At 53.2% G+C, this 10,311-nt stretch overlaps 1 protein-coding gene across 1 annotated transcript in view; it reads right to left on the reverse strand.

Annotated features, from left to right (window-relative positions):
* CUNH6orf132 (chromosome unknown C6orf132 homolog) overlaps positions 1–8,522 on the reverse strand; it is a 42,935-nt gene extending 34,413 nt beyond the window's left edge. The window contains exon 1 of the mRNA XM_032140316.2: positions 8,152–8,522. Within this exon, the coding sequence (XP_031996207.2) occupies positions 8,152–8,296 (145 nt within the window). The 5' untranslated portion in view covers positions 8,297–8,522. The remainder of the gene's footprint in view (positions 1–8,151) is intronic.
* Positions 8,523–10,311: the final 1,789 nt, after the last annotated feature.

Below are 10,311 nucleotides of genomic sequence, written 5' to 3' on the forward strand. Positions count from 1 at the left end.
CGTAGTGAGCTGAGATTGTGCCACTGCACTCCAGCCTGGGCAACAGAGTGAGACTCCATCTCAAAAAAATAATAATAATAATTGGGAGGGCTGGTTATTGTTGTCATCAACATCATTTTCTCTCTGCTCCACCTTACTTCCCTCCACCAAGAGTTTGGGCTGTGAGCTTGAGCTGGACTATGTCACTTGCAAATCATGGTGACACCTGTCCCCATGGGGGAGAGCCACCAGGAGGCAGGCGGCCCTTTGGGCCCTTTGCTTTCTTGTTTGGGTTCACTCTGAGTCCTGATGCCTGGGGCTGAACAGCCCTCTTTGCAGCAACCCAGAGTGGGAGGGGCTGGATCAAGGTCACCAAGCAGGGGTCAAACATGGCCCCTGACTTGCACTGCCTTACACATGACAGGGCACGTGGCTCCCTGCCTCTCCCCAACAGGCAGACCTGGCCCTCTCAGCCTGGGGTGGGGTACGTGTTAAATGTGGTGGGTGGGCCAGCTCCCGGCGAGCTGAGAGCTAGGTACACGCTGCTGCAGGACGCCCAGCCCTTCTTTTCTGCCTTGCTCCCCGAGGGGAGGAGCCTCACTGAGTCTTCGGCATTTCTTTGCTCACAGAGTTCAGGGTTGGAAGAAATGTTCTTTCTCCCCCAGCCCCAAAGCTGCTCATGGATCTCCATGGAGGCTGAGGTCAGAAAGATTCCGGGGCAGTTATTTAGTTCTTCCCCAAATTCTAGCTAGGTCCAAACTAGAGAGAAAATTAATTTGATTAATTAAATACTTAAATGTCTAACATCTATTAAGCCTGTGTTATGAGCAAGGCACTATTCTAAGACCTCACCACCCCATGGGGGAAGTACCCTTATTATTCCCAATTTGCAGGTGAGGAAACTGAGGCTCAGAGAGGTTAAGTCCCTTGCCCAAGGTCCCACAGCTGGTGAGTCAAAGGGGCTGGGATTCCAGCCCAGGCAACATGACTCTAGACTCTGATTCCCTCGTGTCATAGCCAGCAAGGCAGGGAAGGGATGTAGGGATTCAGTGTCTCTCCCCTCCATCTCTTGTTTTTCCTGAATGAGACTTAAAAGTTGGTAAGGCCTGGAGGGGAGGAAATGGGCCTAGGAATCATATCTGGATTCACATCAATGTAATACCTGAGGACACTGAGCACTTTGTGGGGCGGTTTCCCCACCTGTAAAGTGAGGATGATAATTTTCTGGAAGCCTCCCAAAATCAGGAGAGGGAAGGAAGCTAGCCAGAGTGGGAGGAGGGCTGGGGCCCCAAATTTCCAGGGGCCCCTAAATGACCTCAGGAGCACTGGCTACAGGTCTAACTGGATGCCTGGGGCTTCGGAGGATTCGGGCCTTAGCTTGGGGAGTTTTTGCCTTGACTAAGAGGAACCCAGAATCCCAAAACAGACCTCTTTCTACTTCTACCTCATCGCAGATATAGAATAGGGGTGCTGGACGGTGAAGTATGAAGTGTGGCATCCAATCATCGGCCACTAGGGGAGCCCCTGCCTTTCAGGGAAGCAGCGGGGGCGACCCCACGTGAATGTAACTCACAAATGGCGTTAATGAGGCCTTTCCTTGCTAATTAGCAAGTCCACATGACCGGAGCCTAAAAAGGCCAGTCTTTCCCAGCAAGTCCCAGCAGTCCTGACCTGAGGACCAGAGAGAGGCCTTTGTCCAAGGGCAGAGGGGACGCTGAAGATTCGGCTGGGGTGGAGGGGAAGAGGGGCAGGGAGCCACAAAGTAGAGGAGGAGGGAACAGAAATGGAGGAGTCTTGGGCACCGCCCCCCCAACCCTGCAGGTGGGGACTAAGGGGGAGGAGCAAAGTGAACAGGGCCCTCTGCTTCCAAGCTAGGACTCGCCACTCAGTGTGCAGACCCCAGAACTTGTGAGAAATGCTGACTCTCCCTTCATCCCGAAACTACCGAAACAAATCTAATCTTAACAAGATTCCAGATGACTGGGTGCACTTTCATGTTTGAGCTACCCCGGACGGGAATGACTGAGTCATTTCACCTTTCTGAGTCTGTTTCCTCAATTGAGAAGACATACAAAGCTTTTAGTCCACAGACTGGTGATATAATAATTACATTACTGTCTTTACTTATTGGCTAGGAGAGAAGGGGCACCTTGTAGCTGGCCTGCAGGGGTCAAGGGCAGGCCTGGCTTTCTGGAGTTGAACTAGAGTGACAAGAGAAGCTTATATAATGGGGCAGCAGAGGGTGTATATGTGTGCACTGGACTGCCGGCAAACCACAGCACACCTCCAGGGAACAGGAGTAAACAAAAGTTGGTAGGCTGGTGCCAGTCTGGCCCTGGGTGGAAATATATGCTCAGCTCCTGGCTCCCGGGGTAGGAGGTGGGAGTTTCCCACTCTTTAGCCGGGCCTGAAACACAGGGTCAGGAGACGCAGGGAACAGGAACACCAGAACCTGCAGCCACACCAGAGGGCACTAGGGTCCCCCTGATAAGGAGCTGGTCACATTCTTTCCATATTTATGTAGAACCTACCATGTGCCCTGCAGGGAGTCCTAAAGGGAAAGAGAATAGCCTTGCTTCGGCCGGGCGCGGTGGCTCACGCCTGTAATCCCAGCACTTTGGGAGGCCGAGGCGGGCGGATCACGAGGTCAGGAGATCGAGACCATCCTGGCTAACACGGTGAAACCCCGTCTCTACTAAAAATACAACAAAAAAAAAATTAGCCGGGCGAGGTGGCAGGCGCCTGTAGTCCCAGCTACGCGGGAGGCTGAGGCAGGAGAACGGCGTGAACCCTGGGGGGCGGAGCCTGCAGTGAGCCGAGATCGCGCCACTGCACTCCAGCCTGGGTGAAAGAGCGAGACTCCGTCTCAAAAAAAAAAAAAAAAAAAAGAGAGAATAGCCTTGCTTCATGTGGGGAAGGAAATACCAGGATTCTCACATCTTCGTGCACAAAACAATTCCCCTGGAGCTGGTTAAAAACCCAGAGCCCAAAGGCTGGGCGCGGTGGCTCACGCCTGTAAATTCCAGCACTTTGGGAGGCCGAGGCAGGGGCGGGGATGGGGCGGGGCGGGGCGGGGTGGGGGCGTGGATCACGAGGTCATGAAATCAAGACCATCCTGGCCAACATGGTGAAACCCCGTCTCTACTAAAAATACAAAAATAGCCATGTGTGGTGGCGCAGCCCGGGGAGGCTGAGGCAGCAGAATCGCTTGAACCCGGGAGGTAGAAGGTTGCAGTGAGCCGAGATTGTGCCACTGCACGCCAGCCTGGCAACAGATCGAGACTCCGTCTCAAAAAACCCCCAGAACCCAGACCCTAGCCCAGAGATTCTGACTTCCTGTGCCTGAGGTGGGACCCTAGGAGTCTGAAATTAATTAATTTTTTTTTTTGGGTGGGGGAGGACAGGCTCTCGCTCTGTCACCCAGGCTGGAATGCAGTGGTGCCATAATAGCTGACTGCAGCCTCTATCTCCCAGGCTCAAGCAATCCTCCTGCCTTGGCCTCCCAAAGTGCTGGGTTGTTTTTGTTTTTGTTTTTTTGTTTTGAAACAGGGTCTCGCTCTGCCACCAAGGCTGGAGCGCAGTGGCGCAATCTTGGCTTTCTGCAACCTCTGCCTCCTGAACTCGAGCAGTCCTCCCACCTCAGCCTCCTGAGTAGCTGCAGCTAGAGGTGCATGCCACCAAGCCTGGCTAGTTTTTTTGTTTTTAGTAGAGACAACAGGATCTTTTTTTTTTTTTTTTGAGACGGAGTCTCGCCCTATCGCCCAGGCTGGAGTGCAGTGGCGCAATCTCGGCTCACTGCAAGCTCTGCCTCCCGGGTTCACGCCATTCTCCTGCCTCAGCCTCTCCGAGTAGCTGGGACTACAGGCGCCCGCCACCACGCCCGGCTAATTTTTTGTATTTTTAGTAGAGACGGGGTTTCACCGTGGTCTCGATCTCCCGACCTCGTGATCCACCCGCCTCGGCCTCCCAAAGTGCTGGGATTACAAGCGTGAGCCACCGCGCCCGGCAGACAACAGGATCTTGCCATGTTGCCCAGGCTGGTCTCAAACTCCTGAGCTCACATGATCCACCTGCCTCAGCCTCCCAAAGCGCTAGGATTACAGACGTGAGCCACCGCCCAGCCCAGAATCTGCATTTCAAATAAATGACTGAGGTAGCTGTGAGCTGTCCCATTTAGAGGAACGGGGTAGGAAAGAGAGTCCTCTAGCAAACAAGGGTGTCCCATTGCTGGTGGCGGGTGCAGCGGTGGTAGATAAAGAATCTTGGCTCAGTTAATCCAAGATGCCAGGGAGGAGTCCTGAGTGACTGGCAGCTTTGTCCCCAGTAACAGCCCAGTCCTTTATCTTGGGATTTGCAGAGATCCACATCTCTGCTTTCTCATACATTTAAAACACACACACACACACACACACAATCGTGTGGCCTTGCTTGGGCTGGGAGACGGCAGAAGACTTCGTTAGGATTGCAAATGTATTCAGTGAAGCCCTCCTAATTGCTGGAATATATATTAGAGAAATTCTGTAATGAAAAACTTTTTGCTTGTCGCCACTCTCACATGACTGTTTGCATTTACCCACTGTACCCAGCCTACCCTTGTCCAAACAGATTTTTACATGGCTGCAACCACAGAGCAAACAGTTGATTACTCCCTAATTCCCTTACACATCCCTACATTGATTTTCCTCCCTTCCATTCCACCGCCTGTTCTCTAAGGGCTGGATATCGCCAGCATCTCACCCCAGGCTCGAGGGGAATGTCACAGACTCAGGGGCCCTATGGAACTCTAATCCCACTCTCTCTGAGACTTTGAAATAGTCTTTTCATGGCTCAGTTTCCTCTATTCTACAGCAGTGCTAGGAAGAGGAGCGGAAGCAGGCAGGGGCAGGAAGTGCTCCATGCTGGGAATGATCCAACAATAATAAATCATGCCTTAGAGGAGGGGCCAGTAAACTTTTTCTGTACAGGGCCAGATAGTAAATATGTTAGCCTTTGCAGGCCATAAGGTCTCTTTTGTAGCTACTCAACTCTAGCCATAGACCATATGTAAATGAGGGGCATAGTTGGCTGTGTTCTAATAAAACTTTATTCCTCAAAGCAGGCCATGGGCAAGAATGGAGCCAGGACTGTAGTTTGCCAATCCTTGCTTTAGAGCAAGCTTGTCCAAACCATGGCCCAACACAAATTAGTGAACTTTCTTAAAATATTATGAGGGTTTTTTTTTTTTTTTTTGCATTTTTTTGTTTTGTTTTTTAGCTCATCAGCTATCGTTAGTGTCAGTGTATTTTATGTGTGGCCCAAGACAATTCTTCTTCCAATGTGACCCAGGGAAGCCAAAAGATTGGACACCCTGCCTTAGAGCTTTTCGTTTTAATGCTGTTCAAAGCACTACCGTAAATACCACTTCAGGCAGTTACCCTGCAGGCAGCCGGGATGCTATCCCCTTTAACAGAAGAAAAAATTGAGGCCCAGAGTGCTTAGCCCCACGTATTGACAGAGACAGGATGCCAAGGCAGGGCTGCACTCGCATCCCATCATAGAATCCCCAACACTGGTCCCTCCTCTCCCTCACTCCAAGCAGAGCAGGGAGGAGGACTTCTGCCACGCCCAGTGGCACCCCAGGGAACACCCCGGAAACACTGAGGCGCTGTTCTGCTGGGCGCATGATGTTTTCCACCGCTCCTTGTGCAGGCAAGACCAAGCTGAGTCAGCTGGAGGCCCAGCCCTGCCTTGAGGAATGGGAGGAGCTGTCCTTTGGGCTCCAGCTCTGCCCAGGCTGATGAGGGCAGCAGCTGGCTGGAGGTGACAGGGCACCAGGCCCTCTTCCCTCACCAGAGGTGCTGATGCCCACTAGCAGCCTGCACAGGCTAGGCAAAATGCAGAAGTGGCTGAGAGGCATGGCTGAGGTCTCCCCTTGAGGGAGGAAGGGTGTGTTGAGAGGCATGGCTGAGGTCTCCCCCTGAGGGAGGAAGGGTGTGTGTGTGTTGGGGGGGTGGGTATTTTCCAGGCAGTTGCCCCTCAAGTAAAATTCACCATTGGATCGCTTTCCTCTGCAGAGTTAATTCAGCAAACCCACTAAGAGTGTGATCTCTGGATCCTGACAGCCTGGGTTCAAATATTGGTTCTGCCTCACAAGAGAGATTTTGGAGGTCATCGAAATGTTCTAAAACCAGATGGTGGTGACAGTTGCACAACTCTGTGTAAACGGTCTACTAAAAATCATTGAATTGTGGACTTAGAAAAATGCTGCCTCCAGCATTGAAAGCTGTGTGATCTTGGGCATATTACTTAACCTCCCTGTGCCTCAGTCTCCTCATCTGTCAAACAGGAATGATAATAATAGTGCCTGACTCTAGATGATATTTCAATGAATCAGTAACACAAAGATTTTAGAATGGCATCTTGCACCTAAGAAGGGATTAATAGCCAGGCACGGTGGCTCACGCCTGTAATCCCAGCACTTTGGGAGGCCGAGACGTGCAGATCACAAGGTGAGGAGATCAAGACCATCCTGGCTAAACAGGGTGAAACCCCGTCTCTATTAAAAATACAAAAAAATTAGCCAGGCGTGGTGGCTGGCTCCAGTAGTCCCAGCTACTTGGGAGGCTGAGGCAGGAGAATGGTGGGAACCTGGGAGGCGGAGCTTGCAGGGAGCGGAGATCGCGCCACTGCACACCAGCCTGGACGACACAGCGAGACTCTGTCTCAAAAAAAAAAAAAAAAAAGAAAGGATTAATAAATGGTCATTCCATGGTGCCTCTGTTGAGAGGGAAAGAAGTGTCCTGGCTCACAGGCACTTACCCGCACACCTGTGTCTGGAAGTGCCTACACCATGTGCCTACACTTGCCCTGCTCCTCCTGGTCTTTGCTTCTACTGTTTGTTTTGCCAGGAATGCCCTCTCCTCTCAACTCGAATGCTAGTTCCACTCAGAGGTCATCTCTCTTCTCTGCTTTTATGCTTAATAATCTTTTATAGCAAAAGCTCAGAAAGGGTTAAATGGCATATGGTTAGTTCTGTTCACCCCCTGACCTGAGATCCTTGTGCCAGGAAGAGGCAACACTTTGTCTGCCCTGCTCCTATCCATGGTGCCTTGTGTCCTGGTGTGGCAACCTGGGTGCTGAACTGAGTCCAACAGCAGGCACCAAGGCTGTGACATCCACTGTCGGTCCCAGCACAGTGGCTATAAAGATCAGTGAAGATAATATGGTAACAGTGAAGGCAGGCAAGCTAAAGCAGTGACTGGTGACCTTCCTTGGGCCCAGAAGCCCCCTGCCCCCACAACCTGGGCGTTCCAGAGCCACATGTCATACACAAGAAATGGATTTCTGTCTCCAGCCGCTGGCTTCCCCTAGTTACAGAGAATACAAATTGCAAGACGATGCAGTGATAAGATGACCCACAGCCAGAGCCTGCGGATGAGCCAGGGCGGTGCTTTTAGAGGCCTGCAGAGACACACCAGACTGATTCCAGGGTCAGCAGCAGCTGGCAGTCAGGGAGAGGGTTCCTTGGCCTCCACTGTCCCATTTCTGGCTCCTTGGTCTTAGCCCAGAGACGGCCCAGGTCCCAGGTTGACCTGGCAGGAGCCTGTGGCCCCAATAAGTGACTTGGTGTCACAAACGGGCTGGTAACCTGGTAGCAGCTGCGCCTGTTGTTTTTTCCTGGGCCTCACCTAGCCAGAGCCAAGTTTGTGAGCACCCAGATAGCAGCCCCCTCTCTGCCACGTGGGCTAGGGAAACAGGGAGTGCAAAGGGTGAGGGAGGAGTTCTTAGCCCCTTAGCCCCCAGTTCTTCAGGAACACTTTTGCTTCAGCCAGAAAGGGGGTGTAGCGGTGGGGGTCGGGGTAGATACCGCAAACCTCCGGAAGCCTTTCGCCTAACAGTAACACAAGCAAAGGATTCGCCAAGAGGGGGAATTAAACACCTCCGAAGAAGGCCTCGGGTCAGAGGTGCGGGCGGCAAAGTTCTCCCACCTCCCCGTGGTGGGGAGGGTCCCCTCTTTCCCTACACCTCTCTCACCGCACAGCCCTTCCCAGACACCCCGGTGCGGTGCCTCCTCCCCTGCCTGGCGGCTGCTCTCGGCCAGTCCGCAGGTTCCAACGTGTCCCTCCCATCCGCGCCTCCAGGAGACAGCGCCGCCGGCCCTGCCCCAGCGCCCTCCGTCCCCAGAGCACTCACCGAAGTCCCTGGTCCCCTCCTCCGGGGCCTCCTGGGTGAAGATCCAGGGGGGGTTGGTGGCGTAGAGGGAGGTGCTGGGGGTCGTGGTGTGCTTCTTCCCGAAGAGTTTGCTGAAGGTGCCCTGCACCGTCTGGTTCTTTTTCATGCTGCCGCAGCCCGCGCGGGCGCCGGGGAAGGACCTTCCCTCCCTCGCCCTGCCCTGCCCCGGACTGAACTCAGCACGGTCTCCCCAGGGGACTCTACCAGGCCATGTCCCCCGCCGTCCTCCCCGCCCGAGCACCGGGCAACAGGTGCTGCGGGCGCCGCCGCTTGCCGGGAAATGCGAGCTACCTGGCCAGGTGAGAGACAGCCGCTCGGCCGGGCCCCGCCCCGCCGCCGCCCAACTCCCCAGGCCGCATTCCTTCCCGCCTCCTTCTACAACAGGCCATTGTTGGCACGGCCCGGTGGGCTGGGGACCTCGCCCGGCCCACGCCCAGCCTGGGAGACGGGCCACCCCCTCCCCCAGGATCCCTCCCTGCACGCCTCCTTCACCCCACTTCCCCCTAGTCCGGGGAAGGAGGGGGGTGAGTTCCCAGCCTCTCAAGGCCATTCGTGACCAGGTCAGTATGGGTACATCGGGGACAGCTCTGGTGTCCAACACGAGGGACGTGGATGGCCAAAGCGAGCACGCCACGGCATCCTATAGCCCCTCAAATATGTGGGGCGTGAGGCTTCGGGGAACATCAGAAAGTGCCTGTAAGAGAAAAGTAAGCTGGGAAAAGCAAGAAAATGACAAACTAGTGTACCAATCTGATGACGAGGGTGGAAAAACATCCTCACTGACAGGGCTCCGAAGAGAATGTGGGATGACGAAATCTTGGCATTCTGTGTCTGTACGTCACATTCTTTTTCTTTTTCTTTTCTTTTTTTTTTTTTTCCTTTGGACGGAGTCTCGCTCTGTTGCCCAGGCTGGAGTGCAGTGGCGCCATCTCGGCTCACTGAAACCTCCCCGTCCCGGATTCAAGCGATTCTCCTGCCTCAGCCTCCCGAGTAGCTGGGATTACAGGCACGCACCACCACGCCCGGCTAATTTTTGTATTTTTAGTAGAGACAGGTTTTCACCATGTTAGCCAGGCTGGTCTGGAACTCTTGACCTCGTGATCCGCCGGCTTTGGCCTCCCAAAGTGCCAGGCGTCAGCCACCACGCCTGGCCCACATTCTTTTTTTTCTGTGAAGTTAAGTGAATATAATTTTTGAAAACCTAAAGTGGGTAGAGCCCACTTAGGGTTGGGTTCACTCTCCAGGGAGACAAGCAGTGGTACTTTAAGGCACTTGGGGTAACATCCTAGCCAAGCCAGGGGTGGCTATCCATGGGGGAAGTTTCCTCTGATGAGGATGGGGAGAGCCTGTGTGAAGATGCTGAGAGCAGAGGTGCAGGCCAAGTGGGTGGAGTTTGATGTTTTCTGGGCAGCAGGGCATAGGCTGGTGCAAGTTGCCATTTCCACTGAGCTTCCTGGGGACAGGGCCCACTGCCACGTTTCCCCTCAATTTCCGCCAGATCTTACACTAAAGGCGTTTTCCCTCAACTTTTCATTCTGAAACATTTTGAACCTTCAGAGAACTTAAAAGAATTGTACAATGACCATCTGGGTACCCTTCTCCCTGGATTCACCAATTGTTAACACATTGCTAAATTCATCTCTCTCTCTCTCTCGGATTGTTTTCCTTTTCATTTTGCTGAAGCTTGGAAGTTGTAGATACCGTGGTCCATTTCTTAGCCTCCACCAGCACTTCAGCATCGATGTCTAAGAGTAGGAGCATTCTCCTACGTGGCCACAATACGACTGTCACACTCAAGAGATCTAACATTGCTAGGCACGGTGGCTCACACCTGTAATCCTAGCATGTTGGGAGGCCAAGGCAGGTGGATCACTTGAGGTCAGGAGTTTGAGACCAGCCTGGCCAATATGGTGAAACTCTGTCTCTACCAAAAATATAAAAAAATCAGCTGGGCGTGGAAGTGTGTGCCTGTAATCCCAGTTACTAGGGAGGCTGAGGCAGAAGAATCACTTGAACCCGGGAGGCGGAGGTTGCAGTGAGCCAAGATCATGCCATTGCGCTCCAGCCTGGGCAACAGAGCGAGATTCTGTCTCAAAATAAATAAATAAAACAAAAAAAGGA

The sequence above is a fragment of the Hylobates moloch genome, unplaced genomic scaffold (assembly GCF_009828535.3).
Source record: "Hylobates moloch isolate HMO894 unplaced genomic scaffold, HMol_V3 SCAFFOLD_20, whole genome shotgun sequence".
In the NCBI taxonomy this organism is placed as follows: domain Eukaryota; kingdom Metazoa; phylum Chordata; class Mammalia; order Primates; family Hylobatidae; genus Hylobates; species Hylobates moloch.